The sequence below is a fragment of the Bombyx mori genome, chromosome 24 (assembly GCF_030269925.1).
Source record: "Bombyx mori chromosome 24, ASM3026992v2".
NCBI lineage: Eukaryota > Metazoa > Arthropoda > Insecta > Lepidoptera > Bombycidae > Bombyx > Bombyx mori.
This window is the reverse complement of record NC_085130.1, coordinates 7,371,865-7,396,144: the sequence shown is the minus strand read 5'-3', so window position 1 is coordinate 7,396,144 and position 24,280 is coordinate 7,371,865. Positions and strand designations below refer to the sequence as shown.

Sequence of the window (24,280 nt, the reverse complement as noted above, 5' to 3'; positions counted from 1 at the left end):
CACCTGGTGTTAAGTGGTTACTGGAGCCCATAGACATCGACAACGTAAATGCGCCACCCAACTTTAAAGGTGTATGTACCTTGTATCCGTACTCCTGTCGTGTATCTCAAGTCTCATGTGACTAGTTAGGAGGGTCCGTGACCTAACGAGTAAGACGTCCTTGTGACGTCACAATCGGTTTCAATCCTCTCTCAAATCACAACTGTTCTAAGCAGATATGTGTAATATAATTGTACCCTCAAGATTCCTGCTATGAAGGTAGTCTATGGTATGATGTGTGATAAAAGTGAGGTTCGCATCACTGCATAGTATAAAATAAAGTCGCTTTCTCGGTCCCTACCTCCCTATGTATGCTTAAATCTTTAAAACTACGCAACGGATTTTAATGCGGTTTTTTTAATAGATAGAGTGATTGAAGGGGAAGGTTTATACGTATAATAACATCCGTTAAATAGTTGAGAAATCAATAATAAATTACAGTTTCCGAAGCGAAGCGAGGGCAGGGCGTTAGTTAACTTATAAAGCACAGATCTTAGTTGGAATATGAGATTCTATAGAATACTATAGAATAATAAAAGCGTATTAAACAGAGGTAAAGCTCACGGATAATTTGAAGACAGATTCTTCGGTGTTGACTCCCAAGTCGGCCAGCAGCTCGTCGATGGTCATCCGGTGAGACGGCTCGACCGACAGTAAGCCGGTTATGATGCGTTTACTCTCACTCGAGATCTTGTCCCACTGCGGACCTGTAAGAGAATCAAAGATAAATTATGGCTAGAGCTTTGTTTTCAGGGTTAACAATAATGTTCACAACAATGACTATAGGAAACCGAAGGGAATAGACTGCATATAAAGAGACCGAAGGGAATGAAGTGCATATAAAGAGACCGAAGGGAATGGAACGCATATAAAGAGACCGAAGGGAATGAAGTGCATATAAAGATACTGAAGTGAATGGAGTGCATATAAAGAGACCGAAGGGAATGGAACGCATATAAAGAGACCGAAGGGAATGAAGTGCATATAAAGATACTGAAGTGAATGGAGTGCATATAAAGAGACCGAAGGAAATGGAGTGAATATAAAGAGACCGAAGGGAATGAAGTGCACGCGGGTTAAAGAAGAGTGTATTAAATTTAAAACATATTTAATTTTGTTAAGATTACACAAACAACGCACCTTCCATAGTAAAGTTTCCTGCCCGGATCCTGTCCATGTATGCCGTTATCGGCTCCTTCCTGGAGGTCGGTTGGAAGGGAGCCCGGCCGCACAGCATGCAGTACTGCGCGAGGGGAGAGATTCACACATTAAATTATAATTCATTTTTTCTCTCGACACAATAGAAAATTCTCAAACAACGATGAACTTGAATTACGAATAAATAACAGTTTTTTTGACGATATCTTTGTTTTATTTTTGTTTAAATCGATCTTAACGTCTAATTACTCGTAATAATAAATCTGATATATAAAAGAATATATATACAAGATTATTTACTAGGGCTAGTGTTAGCAAATTCTCTCAGGTTGAGCCCGTGAGCTCACCTATACGTCCGGGCGCAGCTGGAATAGCCCCATAGGCTACCAGCAAAAAGGTATACAAAAAAAAACAAGATTATATTTAATCGATGTCATATCTAGTTCTTGAGAATCTTTTAATTAGTTTTTTCTTAAACATCATATCAAGATCGTTTAATTAGTGTTGTCTCAACCCGCTCCTGGGAGATGCTCACACAGCATTGGCCTACAGTAATAATAAATTTGGTGTTGTATTTGTGTGTGCGAGTGTATGTGTGTGTGTGCGAGTGTATGTGTGTGTGTGCGAGTGTATGTGCGCGTGTATGATTATGTGTGCGAGTGTGTGGGCGCGTGTGCGAATGTGTGCGCGCGCGTGTGCGTGTGTGTGTGTGTGTGTGTGTTTGTGTGTTTGTGTGTGTGTGTGTGTGTGTGTGTGTGTGTGTGCGTGCGTGTGTGTGTGTGTGTGTGTGTGTGCGTGTGCGTGTATGTTGCGTGTGCGTGTATGTTGCGTGTGCGTGTATGTTGCGTGTGCGTGTATGTTGCGTGTGTGTTGTGCGTGTGCGTGTGTGTGCGTTTGTGCGTGTTGGGTATGTGCGCGTGCGCGTGTTGTGTGTGTGTGTGCGCGTGTTGTGTGTGTGTGTGTGTGTATGCGCGTGTGCGTGTGTGTATGTGCGTGTTATGCGTGTTGTGTGTGTACGTGCGGCGTGCGGTACTCACGAAGACGACCCCGAGGCTCCAGGCGTCGCACTGCGGGCCGTAGCCGGGCGCGGCGGCGCTGCGGGCGCGGGCGAGCACCTCGGGCGCCGCGTACGGCAGGCTGCGGGCGACACTGGTTAGTTACTACTGCGGGCCTGGCGGGCCAAAGTGCGAGCACTTCCACTAAGTCAATCCTCTTACTCTAACCATTTATATCATGAAATGGGGAATGGGGTCTGCGTTCTTTGTCTCCAGTGTGGGTTCCCGACACCCACGACACAAGGGGACACCCAAGACGCGTTGTTGAATTGACAATGTTCGCTCGCGGCCGACATAGACATGCGCAACGAGCTGTACAAGCACATCGTGTTGGATTTGGAAAGGATTCCGATTACCCCCCCCCCCCCCCTCCCCAATCTACGGTACTACTTATTTACTTATTTTAAGCTGGTAAAAGTATTTCAAGGGTATTTCTAAATCATGTTGCGTGTGGGTGTGTGTGTGATCTGGTGGTGGCTGCTGGTGCCGTACCTGAAGCAAGGAGTCATCATGCGCGCGCGCTCGTCTGGAGGCGGCATGCGGCGCGCGAATCCAAAGTCCACCACCTTCACGCGGGCGTCGCCCAGCCGCGAGCTCGTCAGCAGGATGTTCTGAGGACCGACACGTTACCGTGACGACGGACGAACCGACAACTATACGAACGGTTTCGAAGAAGTGGTTACCGGAGCCCGTAGACATGTACAACGTAAATGCGCCACCCACCTTGAGATATAAGTTCTAAGGTCTTAGTATTGCCGCATCCTTCAAACCGAAACGCATTATTACTGCTTCACGGCAGAAATAGGCGGGGCGGTGGTACCTACCCGGCTGACTCCTATACGTTTATGTGTTTGTGTCTCTATGGACTTATTTTTTCGTTTCATCGAGTTTGAAACCCGATTCTAAAGAATTTTCACTTCAAAAAAAGTCAAATAGTTGAATGATGGCAGTGCGTACCTCTGGCTTGAGGTCGCGGTGCACGGTGCGCGCGGCGTGCATGTGTCGCACGGCCAGCGCCAGCTGGGCCAGCAGGCCGCGCGCCGCCCGCTCCGGCACCGCGCCCGCCCCGCGCGCCCACAGCTCGCCGCCGCTCACCAGCTCCGTCACTATGTACGTGAACGCCTGCCGACAACACCGGACTGCATCAACACAAACAGTTTTACCAGACCTAAGAACACACGCCTACCGACAATACGGAACTGTATCAACACAAAAACAGTTTTACCAGACCTAAGAACAAAATTAAATAATCAAAGGTTTTTCCTACCTAAGCTGTTGGTCTAGAGAGACCACGTCAGCGCCGCCAGGCTAGTAGGTGAGCTCAAGGGGCTCAAACCTAACGATGTTGCTAACACTGATCCTAGCAAGAGCCGTGCTTCGCATAATCTACCACCGGATCGGAAACGCGACCCACTGAGAAAATCCGGCGAAAAACTCAGTGGGCTGTCTATTATGGGTTAATTTACTGGCCGATGACCGGTGTATCAAAGCAATTAACGACCAGATCAAGAAAAATTACATATACTTTTTTTCCTAACTAATTGCTGGTAACCTTAGAAGTGGTTATTAATCCAGATACTCACAGACTGATAAGTGAGCTCACGGGCTCAACCTATAAGAATTGCTAACACTGACCCTATCTAGCAAGAACAGCGCGACCCACTGAGAAGTTTCGACAAGAAACTACTATAACACGCCTTCAAACTAAGTTTAGTAAGTCTTTAACGACGTGCCCCTGACATTGTCAATTGACAATCCCTGAACAATATCCGTCTTCCAAACTGAAGACCATAAAATTATCGCAGATACAAAATCTAAATTTTCAGAATATACTCTTCTTTTAAACAAGTTTACGTTTCGCGTGCCGACAAAGACACGGGGGCGTTGACCTTAATATTTTTAATCGTATTACATTGCTTGCATTAAAATCTTAATTTTTTTGTTCAAAAGTTCTACTCTGCGTTCAATACACATCCTATACCCTGATCATAATTAGTTCTCTAATAACTTTATAACCAATTATATCACTTTTCTCTTTTTTCCCTTTTTAGGAAAAACGCAAGGTTGTCACCACGCGAGAATAAACAGCAGAGACTCCACTCACGGAATCCTCGATGACTTCGTGCAGCGTTACGATGTACGGACAACCCTGACAGGCCTTCAGCAACTCTATCTCTTGTTTGACATCTTTCTTTTGCGTCGATATTATCTGAAAATAAAAAAAATAACAATCAGTGGAGTATTCAATTTGTCGCAGGAGTTTTAGTGATGTATTGTCGCAGTGGTTAGCGGTCCTGTACCTATCAATTCGATATATCGAGAGGTGAAAGGCTATTTGGATTAAGCGACATTTATCTTTGTAATTAAAGGTCCGTTATGTTTGGTACAACCTTCTTGTCGTGTCCGCCGGAAATTACACCTCCTGTGGACCGTATGGTAAACAGTCGACGTCGCCCTAAACATGTCATTACGGATCCTCTCGATCCACTAACGGTGCTTTTAGGTACCTCAAGCATCGGTCATCGTTCTCGTTGAACCCGTCGCTCGAGGGCTCGGCGAGTAAATTAACCCACTAAATTCAGTCACTCACTGACGCACTCACTAAACTCACTAAATTTACTCACTCACTCAATCACTCATTCCCTCACTCACTCACTCACTAAACTCCCAAACCTACCCTACACTATGGAACAATAACCGCGTCATAGTTCTCTCTAGTATAGGGAACTGTTTTGCGAACTACCCTCATCAAACGCCATTCTCACCTTGACTGCGTACTCCTTGCCGCTCTGCCGGTGGATGCACTTCCTACACACCGAGTACGAACCGTCGCCGAGCAGCGGCACGCTCAAATCTACGGCGTACTTTTGGAAGAACGGGGAATCCTGCAATGAAAATGTTATTAATACGCTTTTTTATTAGCTTCAGACGTATGTACGTATGTTAGTATGTAACGGAATCTTTGAACGTGATTTTGACCCCCTTCAAAACGTCGGATTAACTCGAAATTTAGTATACTTATTAAGGACCGAATACAATTTAATATTAAATTTATAAAAATAAAAAAATAAAAATTGAAATTCAATCAAAAAATGAAAAATAAATAATAGTTTAAAAAAACTAACAAAATACGCGTTTTATAGAAAATCCAACTAGAAAATAGAAAATATATTTTAATGTACTGTTAAAACTGAGACCTTACAAGTCGTGTCTCGAGGTGGGTGGCGGCATTTACGTTGTACATGTCTATGGGCTCCGGTTACCACTTAACACCAGGTGAGCCGTGAAATCATTCACGCTTGTAAAAAGAAAAAAAAACTGAAATACTACGATTATTGTTCAAGGCTCAAAAAATAATATGTCTGTGGTCACCGTTGCTCATATCCGAAACACAACGAAACCGCATAGCGACTGATGCGTGAGGTTTCGATAAGAGTACCGCGTCGAGCAAGGTCGATGACCTCTAGCGTCAGTTGACTTTTAACCGAATCGCAATATTTTTTTCATACTGGTGGTAGGACCTCTTGTGAGTCCGCGCGGGTGGGTACCACCACCCTGCCTATTTCTGCCGTGAAGCAGTAATGCGTTTCGGTTTGAAGGGTGGGGCAGCCGTTGTAACTATACTGAGACCTTACAACTTATATCTCAAGGTGGGTGGCGCATTTACGTTGTGATGTCTATGGGCTCCAGTAACCACTTAACACCAGGTGGGCTGTGAGCTCGTCCATCCATCGAAGCAATAAAAAAAAAAAAAAAAAAAAAAAAAAAAAAAAAAAAAAAAAAAAAAAAAAAAAAAAAAAAAAAAAAAAAAAAAAACAAACAAACAATTGTAACTTTAGCAACATGCGATTTTTCAATCGATCTGACGTGCGAGCGAGATAGCGAATAGGTTAAAAAAAAACGAAATTAGACCTTCGCTATTAATGAATTAAAGTCCAATCTCACCTTGGGCGTCCATCCTTTGAGCTTCTCGGTTTTCTGTCCGGTCGCCTGCATCCATATCTGATCCGATATTATGTTCTCCGACACCAATATACTCGGAGCTACGTATGAGTATCCTAAGGAAAAGGATTCTATAGTAAAAAAAAGTATAATACCAAATTCAAGGGGCGTGAAAAAAATTGGTATTCGTTTTTTTCCCCCACCCTCACCTAGTAACTTCGAGTGGAACTCGCCCAACCCAATATATAGGCAAACTCATTGGGCTCAGTCTGAAAGGCTTTGCATACATCTTCCCTAGCAAAAACAGTGCTTCGTTGAATCTATCACCGGATCGGAATCGCATGTGTTAAGGATTTTTGGGTACTGTACAATTCAAGGTAATGGCTGTTACCGGGATCAGGTCGTAAATGCCACCACCGACCTTGAACCATGAGATCGATGTCACAGTTTTATTGTACAACGGCTGCCCCTCTCTTCCAACGAGAATGAGTGTCTGGTTTTCGGCAGATTGAAGCAGAATAGTGGCACCTGGTTTTTGGAATTGGCAATACAACTAACCAAGAATAGTTACACATGAATTTTGCGATTTTCGTTATTGTAATAAACCGCGCCTATAGCGTCACGCAACTAATGCTTTTTTTCGTTTTCACTACCGACTTACCCATGAATAGCTTGTCGCTGTGTTTGGGAGCCTGGGCTGGCGAGTCTGTGGGCGGCATCCGCGTGAACTCATCCGCGAAGTTGCAAGTGTCAGCCGCGTGCGACAACTGCGGCACGAACGGCGCTGGAACCTCGCGTCTCGCCACAGCCTCCCAATTCAAATTCTGACCAGGAACGTAGAACTAGGTTCACTTATTTGACACATACAGAGAGCGGTAATCAGGATCACGCGTTGATGCGTGTTTGGGAGTTCTAGTAGCCTCAAAGGCTCATACTTATGATTGAAGGATTACTGGTGGCCCAAAGGCCTTTTCAGTTTCACCAGGATAGGTGGGCGAGCAGAGGCTCAGCCAAGGGTCATACTAGATTCTCTGGGCTAGAAATAGTTCGTAAACTTCGCCCGCCTACGTTGAAACAAAATAGCTTCTTTCTCAGCTCCATTCCACTAATATCGAACTATTCAAATAAGAATGCATAATTGCTCTGCAGCACATAGTTATAAGATATTGGTATCGCCTTTGTTTTTTTTTTACGGCTGAAAGTATTTAACACATCGTCCCCCATGTTGGGGGTCTATAGGAGATCCAAGCTGAAACCACTAAGCATTCCTAAAGTCGGTCGGGATTGAGATGGAACTCGGAAAAGACTACAGAATTTACGCGAAGTTTCATAAGCCCTACTGGCAACATCAACAAGCATGATTATTTGGGCAAATCACTAATATTTCGCGGTACATTTGGTTACTTTTTGTTAAAATATTCTAGCAGGGAGCGAATACCAAACGCAGCCAGACAACAGAAGATATAAGCCGTTCGTGAACAGAGTTCGCGTTACGTACAAGTTACATACAGGAACCTTTTTGGAATCAACACGATTTTCCAAAGGCTGTCGAAATTTTAGAAGGCATCAAATAATTCGTGGATCAATACTATAAGGAAATACCATTTTAATGTCACATTCAATACGGTTAGTCGCCTACGAACACACTTCAAAAATACCGTTACACTACCGGTCTCGTGTTTTACAAAACTAATCAATTTTTCGACCACGACTTTCTTGATTGACTTTAATCACATACATTTGCATTCATTCGTCAACATTAATGGTTCGCGATGGCGATGACGATTCATGGCGTACATCGGAATGCTTAACGGTTGATACGGGAAGCTTTTTTTGTATTGGCAGCTGCGAACTCAACTAACCTTGGAACATATATCTAACCTGGAAAAAGGAGTGCCTCTTCAGTTCTTCGGCGTCACCCTCGCCGCCTCCGAGTCTCCGACGTGGATCTTTTACTAATAATCTGTAATTGTCAAAAGGTTCTATGAAGCGATAGGAATAAGTGATAATTTTATTTTAATTTCCTCTATCTTGACGTGACGTCGTTTATTTGGCCCCAAATGACGTCACACCAAAGAAAGGTACACTCAGACTATTAATATTACAAAGACGATAGTAGGAATTATCGGTAGTTTTTATGTACTACTCTCTAAATTTCAACCTTACTGTAAAGACGATATCCAAGTCTACTTTAAAAAAATAATCTAATTGGTAGTCCGAGTTTTGTTGATGCCACTGGAAAGAACCGTATCGTCTATATCAGTAGGTTTTAAAATCTCTAAGGCATTGGAGTGGCAACCTGTTACCTTTATGAAAACACTACACAGCATCCTACCATCGGAATAGTTTCATAGTGTGGTAGCAGACGGAATTACGCGCACTAATGCCAGTTTTTGTGTTTTTATCCTTTCGTACAAATACGTGCAAGGCGGCGTGATCTGAGTTAGAGTTATGAGTTAGAATATCTAGTAGACTCTGCGAAAGACGAATCCGAAGATACTGAGAATGAATCTATTTTTAACAGACCTAATAGTCTAAAACATAGATTAACAAATAATAGAAGGGAAAGAGTCAGGCAATCCAGGCGTCTTTATAACAGAAATCGACATAATAGCTTCAGTGGGTCGCATAAGGTACCGGTGACCTACATGTCAGGCGAAGGGTTAACGTAGAATTTATTTGACAAAGTGTCTTCGTAACTCACTTTCTAATAAAGTCTTGAACCTCGGGGCTGACGTCAGGAGGTAGGGGATAACTGCATCGAACGATTCGCTTCGTGATCTCGTGCTGTGTATTTTTCTCGCCTTCGACGGTGAACGGCGAGGCACCGGTCAGGAGTTCGTAGGTCAGCACGCCGACCGACCACCAGTCTACAGCCTGGAGACAAAGAGACAAATTCTTTTAGTATATTTCTGTTTTTATAGCATAGATGCGTTGACGAGCTCACGGCTCATAATGAGAGCCATATGACTTCTAAAGTCTCAGTATAGTTAAAACGGCTGCCCCACCCTTCAAACCGAAACGCATTACGAAATGTTTCACGGCAGAAATAGGCAGGGTGGTGGTACCTACCCGTGCGGACTCACAAAATGCCCTACCACCAGTGAAAATCTATAACATAAGCAGGAAATGTATATTTAGGAGCCCTGTTTTGGTCGATTTTTGGGTCCCAAAGAACCAATAATAAAATGGTAATGCACAATGCCTTTTTTGTATTGGTAAATCTTGTCGAAAGTCGCAACATGAGACACGCTACGTCTTACATCTTATTTATTTAACTTAAGGACTAAAGTACAGTGGCTGACTTAATGTCTAAGGCATTCTCTATCAGTCAATCAAGGTGGTGTAGACAGTCTTGTGCGAGGTGCATTCTTTTTAAGAAATAAGAAAAATAATAATAATATTATATACAAACACATAGGTACAACATACATAAACATAACAAATAATTTTGAATCTTATGTTAATGAAATCATAATATATTTCGTTTCGACCTACCAAATCTACTCTCCACTAAGCCATGTGAGGCATGAAACCATATTGTATTTATCCACTGGCAGACACATCATAGACATTTTTTTTTTGGTACAATTTTTCCTTATTAGGAAAGGCAAGGGTATCTAAGCCCATACAGCCTTACATCATAGACAAAGAAACCGTGAAATGGTATTATGCCGTCAACAAATCTCACGTAACATACTAAAATTATTTTGTCTCTACCTTCAGAAAAAAATAAAAGCTTAGCAGCTAGTCTTGGTTCGTCGACCCCGCGATTAAAACACGGTATACATTGCGCTTTGGCGTACAGAATTAGGTCAGTGTCGCATTACAAGGTCACACCAAACATGTATTTTAGATATCATTCGCTTGGATCGTATAGCACTTAGGGGGTTTATGGGGTGCGACGCGGAAATAACCCTGACACGCCGATATACAAATTCGTTTATATATGACTGCTACTTCCTTATTGAGGTTCACTTTCCAATTACTTGACGTCTACATCTAAGATGGCGATGATAGGAGAATATTTCTGTAACGATAATCTATAGACGCAGAGTGCAGAAGATATCCCGTAAAAAATATACATGTCGGAGAAACTACAATTATTAATTTAATTTTTTTAATTTTATTTTATTATTAACACATAAAGTCAAGCATTTTCTAAATACAAAAAACAAAAAAATTTCAAATATTCGAATAATAAAAACCATTTCCATTGAAAATGTCAAAAAATATCCAAAAATTCCAAAATTTAAACTCATTGATATTGATGTCATATAAGTAATAAATTATCTTATTTTTTTATTTTATTTTTATTGCTTAGATGGGTGGACGAGCTCACAGCCCACCTGGTGTTAAGTGGTTACTGGAGCCCATAGACATCTACAACGTAAATGCGCCACCCACCTTGAGATATAAGTTCTAAGGCCTCAGTATAGTTACTAGTTTATTATTACATTTTAATATTATACAAATAAACCAATAAACACAGGAGGTATTGGTGTTATAAACGAAAATATATCCCACAGTTCGGTAGATGCTAGTTATTTCTAGACTAAACTAACGTTTTTGACAACAACAAAAAAATTCAAAATAATAGACATTTTTTTGGAATACACGCACAGATTGTTGAATTCAGTTGTGACACATTTTACAGTTTTTAGCACTTTAAGAGTAGTCGTAGCCGTAGGGTGGTGCTTACAACATAAGTTATGTTGTCCGCTTATGCATCGTTTATAATATTTCGATGCCTCCAATGAACACTACGCTAACTCCAAATTCTTAGGTTAACAGGAGGAGCGTTTAAACGAAAAAAGTTAATAAAATCTTTATTATTGCAGATATATTTATGGTTTTTTTTTTGTGTAACTAGCTGATTTACTCTTGCTTCGAACACCATCAATAATGATTTGTAATACTTTTAAAATAGTGCAGCGATTTGCGTGAAATACGAAAATTTCTAAATTTGGAGTTACGAGTAGTGTTAATTGGAGGCATCGATTTAACGTTTAAGCGTTCACGACATATTTTTTTATTGCCCTTTTAGGCAGACGAGCATACGGCCCACCTGATGGTGAGTGGTTACCGTCGCCCATGGACTTCACCAATGCCAGGGGCAGAGCCATGCCGCTGCCTACCGGGCATAACGTTAAAACGTTCATAAAACATTCAGCAATCGTCACAGTGAAGTATCGTGAGTTTTTCCCTAGTTATCAACTAGTAATTAAGCGAGTAATAAATACAACCTTGAATGCGTTTACCTGTTTTAACATTAAATTGACAAGGCCATTACATTTTTTTTCATCGATAAATGATATAATTTTAGTACTAACCTATGTATGATTTCCGGTTATCGTTTAAATATTAATTTTGCAATTATTAAGGTGACCAACTATACTGCCTACTCATTTACTGAGTTTTGTACTCTTTACTCGCAAACCGTACTCTTTTCAAATCCTGTACTCTGAAAGTACTCATTTGTATAATTTCTCCTTTCAAAATCTTTTGACATTTATTTAAAAAAAACATTTAATTCAGACCATTATAAGCCCATATGTTGTTGAGTAATACTTATAAGTACATATGTTAGTAAAATTTAAATTTAAATTAGCAAAATTATTATCACTAAAATTTTCATAACAATTAATAGAGGCTTCAGTTAAGACATTAATAATACACATATAATTTAAATTATTTATCACAGATTGATGATTCACATTAGTACACATATTATCACAACATATGCTCAATTATAGAGGAAAATCTATTAATTTCAATTTATCATTACAATATTTAAAATACATATTAATTTGATATCCTGTGCGTTCACCCCATATAATTTTATTTACATTACCAATATTAGGAGGAATAGTCATGGATCTAACCCTTTCAAGATTATGTATTTTTACATTAGCAACTAGACTATTTAGACTATAACATAATAATATGCCAGATGAAAATTTAAAAGTTTTACTAGTAATTTCCTTATGTTGTCCAAGCACTAACGCTGCTGTTGCAAGGGTATTTTCACTAAGAATGATATTATTATTGGAGCAGTGAGAAGTCGCAACTTTCTGTACAAAAACATTATCTGCCGTCTTAACAGTCAAATTTAATATGCAAAATGAAAGTTGTTCGGATGTGGCTACGTTATGAGACGAGCGTCGTCATTTAGCGAAAAAAAATCCACTCCGAAGAAAAATATGTTTTTAAAAGAATATAAAGTTTTTATCGTGTTTTCTTCTTTTTTTGTTTCGCCTATGAAATACTTGCAAAGTGTAGAGGTACTCTTTTTGAACAAAAAATAGTTGGTAACCTTAAAATTATGAATAATTTTTTTTATGTAAAAACCACTGTTTTTTTTTTACTATAAGGAGAACCAACACCCAACTCAATATAGTATAATAATATAACAAATAATAGAAACAAAAATCCAACTAAAGGTCCTCACCAATTTAACTTATACTAGTGGCCCCGAAGTAGTCGAAATTCGACTATAATTAATTGGAATTGTAAATTTGTACACTATTATGATTGTATTTTATACTTCTATAATCACAAATTTCGTAAAGACTATACTATAAAAAATATCAACTACTTAAGACAAACAATATTTAATCCATTCTCAGCTTGAAAACAGACGTCAAGAACAAAAGTTTGACAATAAATAGTATGCATGCGTGTGTGCGTCAAATACATGGTATGTAGTGTGTGTAATGTTTTCTTTATTGATATAATGTATCTTTTATTCATTATTTTTAAAAAATATTAGCATTGTGCACTTCTTCTCTATATTCCTTATAGGTGTGGAAAATTTACTCCTCCTTCCGTGCAATTTTCGTAAAAAGGGATACAAAGTTTTTGCTTCACGTATTAATATATAGATTACTTATCTTTAGTTGCCCCGTTGATATTTGCATTACTTTTCAATATAACACACAAACACGCCGGCATCTACTGTTTCACAATGTGTAGGTAGGAGTATATTGATTTTAGTTCGGTAGGTGGTACTGTTAATGAAGGTTATTCGATTGTTAAAATGATGACGAAAACAAATGAGAGAGAGAGAGAGAGAGAGAGAGAGAGAGAGAGAAAGAGAGAGAGAGAGAGAGAGAGCGCAATCGGCACCCCGCATTATTTAATTTCTAGGAATACACAGTCACAGAGAAGTGAGTAACAAAGTATTCAGGTCATAAATAGTGGGCAGTTAGTTATACGTGGCAATACGTCTGGATCGGAAGAATTCTAGAAACTAATATTTTTTTACATCCTTTCACTACGACACAAAATTCAAAGGCGCGTACGGTAAGAAATAGGCAAGATCATTGATCTTTCCTATTTCTGCTGCACTCTTACGTTCCAATTGGAAGAACAAGATAGGTGTTATTGTTTGTTTTTTTCCTTCCTATGCTGATAGCCTTGAGAGGGTATTTCAGTTTCGCCTTGATGTGTAGATAAGCTAACGGGGCTCAAACCGAAAGTGTTGCAAACACTGGCCCTAGCAATAGTAGTGCTTCGCAGAATCTACCACCGGATCGGAAACGCGACCCACTGAGAAGATCCGGCGAGAAACTCAGTGGGCTCAGAGTGGGCTGTGTCTGTGGGTTAATTTACTCGTCAAGCCCTTCGTCGCAAGCGACGGGTTCGGCGAGGACGGTGACCGGTGCTTGAGGTACCTAAAAGCACCGTTAATGGATCGGGAAGGTGTTGTGCAATACAAGTGGCGCTTCAACCTTCCGTAGATAGGAATAGGAGCTCCGATAACCACATAACTCTAGATGAATCGTCAGCTAGACTCGAAACAGCACGGTTCACTGTTAGTAAAACTTCGCTATCCTCAACTCTCGATCCAAATTCTCATGTCACTAAAGATTTACAATAAATAGTGGACCAGACCCGGTAGTCGAAATTCGACTATAATTAAATGAAATTTTATGTTTGTACACTATTACGATTCTATTGTCATAAACTACTAAACTTCTTTAATCAAATATTAATAAAGACAACAATATTTAATCTATTCTCAATTTGACCACATACTATATGAGTCGTCTATTATCAAAGGTGGCAATCAGTGCATTTGGAAAAAAAAAAATTATTGATATGTCAATACAGATTGATTTGAATATAATCGTCTCCTTCAAAGAATACGGTTCAAAACCTGCATTAAATAAAGGTTAATAGTTAACCTGTTATTTATCTAAGATGTCGTTCAGAAGAGTTTTGTGACTGCCTGAATGGAATACAAAGTCAATAATTCGTTTTTCTAATTTACCAATCATTGTCCAAAAGTCAGATTGCCGGCTTTGATAATAGTCGACTCATATGCAATAAAAAAAGTTTGACAATAAACAAATAGTATGGCTCCGTGTGTGTGTCAAATACATGGTAGTGTGTGTAATGTTTTCTTTATTGATTTAATGTATCTTTTATGCATTATTACAAAAAAATTGTTAGCATTGTGCGCTTCTTCTCTATATTCTCTATAAGTTTGGAAAATTTCATACTCCTTCGTCCACACAATTTTCGTGAAAAGGGATACAAAGTTTTTGCTTCACGCATTAATATATAGATAAAAGCTCTCAAACAAAAATTCAACGTGCGACCCAAATATAAATAGCAACGATAACAAAGCAATGTACACTTTAATATAACAAGCGTAAAGACGAGTTTGTCTTACGTTATATAAACTGTGAATTATGTGTTTAAAGTATGAATATTGTGTTTTAAACAAGTGTTTCAAAGCGTGTCTCTCTATTCAAAGAAAGTATTACCTTTTGATCACTTGTAAGTTTTATTCAATTTACTAGACGCGCCTCGCAAATTGACTCTAGTTAAATTTGTACGTCAGAAAGATTGAAGACTGTTGCATTTTCTCGGGATAGAGAGTTAGTTGCTCATGTCACTATCTTTTTTTTTTATGATTGAAGGATTATTGGTGGCCCAGAGGCCTTTCCAGTTTCACCAGGACAGGTGGGCGAGCATAGGCTCAGCCAGAAGGGGTGGGATTTGCTAACAGCTGTCCGAGCGCCTCCGAAGGAGACCTAACAGCTCAAGAGCAGCTGCTTCGCGAATGAATCTACTACCGGTTCGGAATCGCGTCCCGCTGAGAAGATCCGGCGAGAAACTCAGCGGGCTGATTCAGCGGGGTCCCTAAGCCTGCTCCTAGTGTTAGAGCTGAAGGCGTCTAATGCAAAGGTTATTGGATCTGATGGATCCGTAAGGACGTGTCTAGGACGTCACTATCTGGCACATAAGCTGACGGTGTGTTTGTAGATCCGTTGGTACGTAAGATCATGAACCAGTGCACCCACTATTATATATACATATTATGGATATGCTCGGCTTTGACCGGGTCGTCTGATTTATCATAATAAAAAATAATCATATCGAGGGGAGAAAGTCTGTTTGGTTTGAGCGACAATTTTGCAATATTACAGGAGAGCCATTTAAAATTCAAAATTTGGAAAAATATCATAACAAAAAAATTTATTTAATTTTTTATTATTATTGCCGGTGGTAGATTCTGCGAAGCACTGCTGTTGCTAGAGCCAGTGTTAGCACACCCCCGGTTTGAGCCCCGTGAGCTCACCTACACGTCGAGGATTATCTGAAATAGCCTCTCAAGGCTATCAGCATAGGTAGGAAGAAACACAAAGGATATTGTTGTGCTATAAGCTATATACTATTATATTATGAGTTGCTCGCTCCGTGCATTTCAATATTGCAATAATTGTTACGTTATAATACTCATTGTAAAAATTAATATTTACAAAAAACCTAATACTAAAAAAAAAGAGAAAAAGAAAAAAGACAATATGCCCGCTGAGTTTCTTGCCAGTTCTTCTCAGGACGGAGGCTAGTTTTTGTGAATTGGCGGTAGTTCTTTTTGACGTTCAACAAGTAAGTACTTTCATTTATGTTGAATCAAAAATAAATTTTTTTGATTGATTTGATTGATTTGATTTGATTATAGCATCGTCTGAAAGCAGCTTTATGTAAATTAAAAATATACGTACAAATAACCCGAAAGACTGAGAGATAAGCCTTCGTGGCGCGTTAATAATTCGCGACTACGACAACGGCTGCGCGGCCTTAGCCACGCGACCTCGCTTCAATCACGTTCAAGGTTCGGTTCCTTCTATAAAATCGCGTTACGTTACGTATAAACACACGTTATTTGGTAAAAACAAATTCGAGACGAACAAAATAAATGATTCGAACGCAACGTTTCTCATTCACGAACATTATATACTACTTACTAGCTTCTGCCCGCGACTCCGTCCGCGTGGAATAGTTACTTTGGCATAACGCTAAATTTGACCCCCCACTTCATTTACGTAGAAAGTGAAGATATTTTTGAATTATAGAATGTTAAGGAGCTATTTAAACCCTCTATTATGAGACATTATTTATTGGTGCTCCACTTGTATTGGTCTTAGCGTGACGTTATATAGCCTATAGCCTTCCTCAATAAATGGGCTATCTAAAACTGATAGAATTTTTCAAATCGGACCAGTAGTTCCTGAGATTGGCGCGTTCAAACAAACAAACTCTTCAGCTTTATAATATTAGGATAGATGTACATGTTAAGAAAAACCTATTAGCATTTAAATTTAAACCTATAAAACTCTTTAGTTTTAAAAATACTTTTCTCAGACGGATTCACTCATCTCTCATTCAGTGAAGAGAGTAGTGGTTCAGTTTTGCATTGTATAATAATACTGTTTAAAATATTCATTTAAATAGAGATTCAAGACCTTGAATGTCGTTTTCTTATTATATAATATCGGTATATATTACAGAAAACGCAATTAAGTCTTTCATTGTATTCGTTCATTCTGGAATATTTGATATTGCATATTATTATATGTACTAGTAGTCCCCCGGTAGTCAAAATTGTACTATAATTAATTGAAATTATAAGTTTGTACACTGTTTTGTTTCTATTGCCAAAGACTTCTATAATCACAGATTACGCCAAAACTACACTTTATACAATATTAATAAAGACAAACAATATTTAATCCATTCTCAATTTGACCACAGACTATAAGCAATAAGAAAAGTTTGACAATAAACAAATAGTATACATGCGTGTGTGCGTCAAATACATGGTAGTGTGTGTAATGTTTTCATTATTGATTTAATGTATCCTTTATGCATTCTTTTAAAAAAATATTAGCATTGTGCACTTCTTCTTTATATTCTCTATAAGTGTAGAAAATTTCATACTCCTCCGTCGGCGCAATATTCGTAAAAAGGGGTATAAAGTTTTTGCTTCATGTATTAATATAAAGATGTTCTAATAATTTTTTTTTGTTATGAAAATTTCTATCTCTGTCAAACACATTCGTTTTCTATTAATTAGAAAAGGATAAATCGTGTGTCAATGTTTTTGTTTACATAAGTTAAATAAATAATTATTAATTAATTTCGAAAATAACGAGGCGCTATATCACCGGTACACAACACCAAAGCCGACTGAGTTTCTCGCCGGATCTGCTCTTACGGATTGCGAATTCTATGCGAAAATCGTGACCTATCTTAGGTCCCACGACGAAAGCAGAGGGTTGCCCCTCCTGGCTGAGCCTTTGCTCGCCCACCTGTCCTGGTGAAACTGGAAAGGCCTACGGGCCACCAGTAATCCTTCAATCATAAAAAAAAGCAGAGTGATTCCGGATTCCAAAGTTTTCCGAGTTTTATCTTCAATGAAACATAACCAAAGCCCAACTTCCGGAAGAATAAACGAGAAAACAAAAATGTTGTCAAAATAACCCTAGATGCATTTAAAAAATTCTCATATTACCGTAGTGACATTTTTTTTTTTTTATCGAACGCGCCTTTTATCATTTCCAGTTTCTACTAAATAAGCATTACTCAATGATCATTACCTACGTTATCCGAGCGTCAAGGGTTTTAGTCGGCGCGATCGTGCGCACTCGGCAATCCTCGACTACAATCGGACATTTTACATTACAACGAGGAAGTTGGGAAATATCGTTTCGCGATATACGGACTTTTCACGCGTCTATTAAATGAGTCGACTATTATCAAAGCCGGCAATCTGACTTTTGGACAATTATTGGTAAATCAGAAAAACGAATTACAATTGACTTTGTATTCCATTGGCAGTCACAAAACTCTTCGGAACGACATCTTAGATAAATAACAGGTTAACTATTATTAACCTTTATTTAATGCAGGTTTTGTACCGTATTCTTTGAAGGAGACGATTATATTCAAATCAATCCGTATTGACATATCAAAACATTTTTTTGTCCAAATGCACAGATTGCGACCTTTGATAATAGACGACTCAAATGATCTTGACTGAGAGGCTACACTTTTGGTTTTATTGGTTAGAATACGCAGCGATACTCGCGGCTAAGCAATACGGTTTACGTCTCTGAAGTATGAGATAGAAGTTATATAGAATAGAAATTAGCGTGGGCACTAAAAAAAAGGGCTCTCTATAAGTTAGTTCCGTTAAAGACCAGACTGGTTTCAAATGTGTTCTCATTAATGCTAATCTTCTTTATATATAAAAATGAATTGCTGTTCGTTAGTCTCGCTAAAACTCGAGAACGGCTGGACCGATTTGGCTAATTTTGGTCTTGAATTACTTGTGGAAGTCCAGAGAAGGATTAAAAGATAGATAAATATGAAATAGCTCGGAATTAAAAACCAAAAATAATAATTTTGTTTTTCCTTTGATGTGTCCCCCGTCGGCCGGTTTCTTTTTGTTTGTTTTAAGTTTATTTTATACAAAAGTTTAGGTCTTTTATTTATCGATTGAGGCACTACGAAGTCTGCCGGGTCAGCTAGTACAGAATAGAAATTAGCGTGGGCACTAAAAAAAGGGCTATCTATAAGTTAGTTCCGCTGAAGACCAGATTGGTTTTAGATGTGCTCTCATTAATGCTAATAAATAAATAAATTACGAACACAATGAACTGTGATCTAGGTTTGTGTGTCAGTTCAAACGCATCCTATTTATTCGGCGTTATTTGAACAATACAATCGATATTTTAAGTGTTCGACCCGATTACGTTACCTACTGTTGTACTGTTAAAACTGAGACCTTAGAACTCATGTCGCAAGGTGGGTGTAGGCAAGCGGCTTGGTTCTGCCCCTCTCATTGCTGAAGTCCATGGGCGACGTTAACCACTCAGGGCAATAAAAAAAAACACACTACAACTGGATAAAATCTACACACATTGAACTAAAATTGAAAAAAAAAGACCTCTATTAAACCCACCCTTTTGGGTGTGAACACAACTTGCATAAGAGCCGTTGTTTTAAAAGCCGTGAGAAGCCAACTTTTATTTCATCATCATCATCATCATCAGTCCCATCGAGCCTGACTTTTGTTAATTAATTATCAACCTCATATCTCGAGGTGGGTAGCGTCATTCAAGTCGCTAAGTTTACCAGCTCCCCACATCATCAAAAGTCGATACGATAATAATAAAACGTTTAACAGTAGGCTAACCACGATATTATCGGGATACGAACTTCGAAGTTTCGTCCAGGCAAGCGCTTGCAATTCACTTGTTATATACACAGTGGAGGAAGCCGTCAGACGGGTAGGGAGGGCACCGTTATAATTGGCAACAAAGTTGACGTTCGGAGGTCTAATTAAAGTCCATCAACTGAACCGTCCGTTGAGCTCCACTCCACTATGAAACACCGCGACTAAATGTATGTTTGTTTTGAACGAAGGTATGAATGCATAATTCGTGGTCCACTTTAAAAAAGCAAATACGTTTAGCTAAATTACGTCACACGTTGATGGGGATGGGGGGTATCACCGACATAATGTGACAGCCTTGTCATGTGTCAATAGTATATTTTTTTTGTTTTGTTTTTCGTTGTAGATGTCTATGGGCTCCAGTGATCATTTACCACCAGGTGGGCTGTGAGCTCGTCCACCCATCAAAGCAATAAAAAAAGTTAAAAAACACGTAGACATAAACAATGTAAATGCCGTCACTGAACTTAAAGCATGAGTTCTAAAGATTCAGCTTTACGGTACAACGTCTACCATAGCCTTTGTAACCGAAACGCATTACTGCTTCACGGCCGAAATAGGTGAGGCGGTGGAATCTATCCATGCGAGCTCATAAGCCGCCTTAGCATTCGTAGATATTTGATAGAACCCATAAACTTGTTATAATTGCGTTACATAATTATAGAAGTCCGGAGAGGTAACACAAATGGCCAAGAGATTCTTCGTATATGTAGGATTTTCTCGTTCTTAGCGCGACTTAATGTTTCAACAATAATCTTCTATACTAGGATATCTGCTGCTAGTATTACATACAGTAAAATACAATTAAGGCTTCGATCTGTAGCAAGAAGGTAGCAAGACTGCATCCACGCTATCGCGTCTATTGACTCGGACAACGTCAGATGTATCCGGAACGTTTTAAGCCAGACTACGTAATTAAAAAACAAATGCAACAAAATTAATTCACAAGAAAATCTTGTGTATCAATAATAACACATACGTCTATTCCTATAATGTTCGGCGTTGCGCGCTAATTTTCAAAGGTAAACAAAATTTATTTTCAACAAGCTTAAGGAGTTATTTCTGGAAATAAATGTGATATTGCTGCTGTGATATGGGTCACGCGTTCCCGTATAGCTTCACGGTTCATTATTATTTTCCTTTTTATATACGAAAACATATGAGTGCAAAACAAAAAAAGCTTAAAGTGAGGAATAAACGATATTCACTTGAGAGACACCCGGTTTTTTTTTTTGGATGTTCAATGTAAATTCTGTCTTTTTTTTTGTATGAATTCATCTGTTTGTATTTGGTTAGCGTCGTTCATAAATACGAGCAATGATATAATCAGAGCCAAGAGGTACACCTATGAGGAAATTTAAAACCAAAGAGCGACTTTTCGTGCGTTCGGCAAAGTGAATATGGGTAGATAGACCGCGCCATTGACAAGTGTCACGATTGCAACAGAGAGCTTAAGGATCGTCTCGAAAAAATTCTGAGAGCAGTCTCAACACACACAGTAGAGCGAACTCTATACCCGATCCTGTAGACCGAATGGTAAACAGTCGACGTCGCTCAAAACACGTCATTACGGATCCTCCCGATCCATTAACGGTGCTTTTAGGTACCACAAGCACCGGTCACCGTTCTCGTTGAACCCGTCGCTTGCGACGAAGGGCTCGACAAGCCATTTTAACCCATAGACACAGCCCTTCTGCCCTTCAGCCCACGGATCTTCTTCAGTGGGTCGCGTTTCTCATCCAGTGGTAGATTCTGCGAAGCACTGCCCTTGCTAGGGTCAGTGTTAGCATCGCTCCGTTTTGAGCCCCGTGATCTCACCTACTAGTCAAGGTTACGCTGAAATAGCCCCTCAAGGCTATCAGTTGAGGTAGGGAGAAAAAAAAAGAAGCGAACTAGGTAAATTATGCGAAAACCTACTCTTAATTTCACGACAACACTTCACCAACGAAAGAAACCTTTAACAGAGAACTACAATTACAAAGCGAAGTGAACAACAAAGCGTTTATCGGAATCAATTATATGGAAAAGAGTCTGTGGGCCAGGGAGGGGGTCACGTTTAGTTGGCTACGTGGCGCCACGTGAGGCCAGGGGACACGTTGCGAACGAAACCGATTGAGCTTATCATGTATGTGGGATCGTTCATAAGTAAAAGTGGGATGAATATAGCGAAATTCTTTATTTTACTTCACAATCACTTCGTACACGTCTTTCTCAAACTATTCCATTTTTGAACTACCCCCCTCTAACCTTAAACTACTATCTCTTTTTGAATCTAATAGAATGTTGCCATTGCAACAGGCACAAAATAAATATTAAAAAAAAAAAAACTGAAAAAACGTAATAATAATATTTAAAAAAAACGTAACACTCCCCACATGTATGTAATAATACTCTAACCGATTCCTCATAACAAGATTACAGGTTGGGCCATATCGTGACCGGTAGGGGTAGGCATTTCCTATTCTCCGCCTCCAGCCGACCACGCTACCGTTTTGGATGGCGGGGCAGCCGTTACAAAACAACATAGACTTTGTTATAAGGTCACAAGATGATTAGGTTGCCTACTGGACTCATGCTGCTGTTTCGTCCGTGTATATACAAATATATAATACACAAGGCAATAAATTTTTAACAAATATTAAACATATTTAACCCAAAGTCTAAATAAATAAACACAGGAATATGCTAACCTAACCTAATACGAATATTAATGAAAGATATTACAACGCAATTAAATCATAAAAAACTTCGGTAAAAAATCAAAGTTAGAATAGATATAACGCAGCCAAAGCAGACTTGTTATGAAGGATTCATCGACCTTGGAGAGGGACGATTTCTAGGTCACGTCGACGGTTGCTAGGTTACCGGCTGTCTCAAGCTCACAGTGTTAATTTGCGAAATTACCCATCTGTTTATGCCGGGTGAATTGACGATATCGTAACTAGACATGTTTCTTGTTTCTTATGATGGTAGGACCTCTTGTGAGTGTGCACGGGTAGATACCTCCACCCTGCCTATTTCTGCCGTGAAGCAGTAATGTGTTTCGGTTTGAAGGGTGGGGCAGCCGTTGTAACTATACTGAGACCTTAGAACTTGTATCTCAAGGTGGGTGGCGCATTTACGTTGTAGATGTCTATGGGCTCCAGTAACCGCTTAACACCAGGTGGGCTGTGAGCTCGTCCACCCATCTAAGCAATAAACATTTTTACGATTCAATCTCGACTTTATTATTTTCAATTATGTATACAACTCAAGATAACTGACGGTAGTACGATATTTGGAGATTTCTTTGTATGCCTGTCGGCTTTTTCGTTCGATTACACAACTCTACAAAAAAAATTCGTTCTTTGTCCTAACGTTTACACTAGCCTAATTTAAGCCAAGTTTTTCCGGTTAATTATTCACAAAAACGAAAATATAATACCTTTTTTTGGTATAAAGTTTGCGTTTGTGATAGATATAGTAATAATACTCATTTTTCAATGTTTTCGTAAGTTTTAATTAATTTTAATACTTTCAAAAAAACCGCGCTATGAGAGTGTAGTGTTTACGTTTACACAGTGCCACTAGATGGCACTCGAGTCATAAACAACGATCAGGTGGTTTGTACAAGCCCAGAAAAACTTAAAATGTCACGAAAATGTAAATACGATGCTGATGCATTTTGTTTCATATGTGGTCAATTTATTAAAGTTCAAAAGCAAACTGTTTCATGCCATGTATTTTTTTTTTCGTCTAATGACGATCTAAAATAACGAAATTTTATGCTTTGCAATCAAAGTCAAATTTGGTGTTGACCTGTGTGTTATCGACTTCGAATAGCTAATGTTGTTGCATTTTTTTTTATTGCTTTGATGGGTGGACGAGCTCACAGCTCACCTGGTGTTAAGTGGTCACTGGAGCCCATAGACATCCACAACGTAAATGCGCCACCCACCTTGAGATACAAGTTCTAAGGTCTCAAGTATAGTTACAACGGCTGCCCCACCCTTCAAACCGAAACGCATTACTGCTTCACGGCAGAAATAGGCAGGACGGTGGTACCTACCCGCGCGGACTCACAAGAGGTCCTACCACCAGTAGTAGTACATGGAACGTTTTTGGCATAAGACGAAGGACGCGTCGCGATTCGTATAAAAATTTGCGTTTATTTCAGTTACAGCGAAACGTCAGCCGAGCTATCGCTAGTTGAAAATAAAATTCTTCGACTTAAAATGAAGACTCATTCTAAGCTACAAGTTAAATATAAAAATATGAAAAGTCGGTCACGTGTTCCTTCATTGTTCCGACTCCCAGGCCGCAGAGCCGCGTGATTCCATTCAGTCACGAGGTAACTCTTTAGTGGACTTGATCGTAATTTGTCGCCGTTCAAACACCATTTCTTCTTTCTTTCTGGTCGTTCCCTCAATGCTGAGGATCGTGACTGTATTTTACTGGTGGTAGGACCTCTTGTGAGTCCGCGCGGGTAGATACCACCGCCCTGCCTATTTCTGCCGTGAAGCAGTAATGCGTTTCGGTTTGAAGGGTGGGGCAGCCGTTGTAACTATACTTG

At 39.3% G+C, this 24,280-nt stretch overlaps 1 protein-coding gene across 2 annotated transcripts in view; it reads right to left on the bottom strand.

Moving 5' to 3' along the window:
- Positions 1-24,280, bottom strand: part of LOC101741339 (ribosomal protein S6 kinase alpha-5) — a 136,446-nt gene that overhangs the window by 3,940 nt on the left and 108,226 nt on the right. For both annotated transcript variants that reach the window (XM_004923094.5, XM_004923095.5), the window contains exons 7-17: positions 8,899-9,071; positions 8,076-8,157; positions 6,856-7,018; positions 6,198-6,310; positions 5,018-5,137; positions 4,357-4,461; positions 3,210-3,374; positions 2,745-2,863; positions 2,235-2,334; positions 1,180-1,282; positions 604-746 (exon numbers count right to left, since the gene is read on the bottom strand). In XM_004923094.5, the coding sequence (XP_004923151.1) occupies positions 604-746; positions 1,180-1,282; positions 2,235-2,334; positions 2,745-2,863; positions 3,210-3,374; positions 4,357-4,461; positions 5,018-5,137; positions 6,198-6,310; positions 6,856-7,018; positions 8,076-8,157; positions 8,899-9,071 (1,386 nt within the window). The remainder of the gene's footprint in view (positions 1-603; positions 747-1,179; positions 1,283-2,234; positions 2,335-2,744; positions 2,864-3,209; positions 3,375-4,356; positions 4,462-5,017; positions 5,138-6,197; positions 6,311-6,855; positions 7,019-8,075; positions 8,158-8,898; positions 9,072-24,280) is intronic.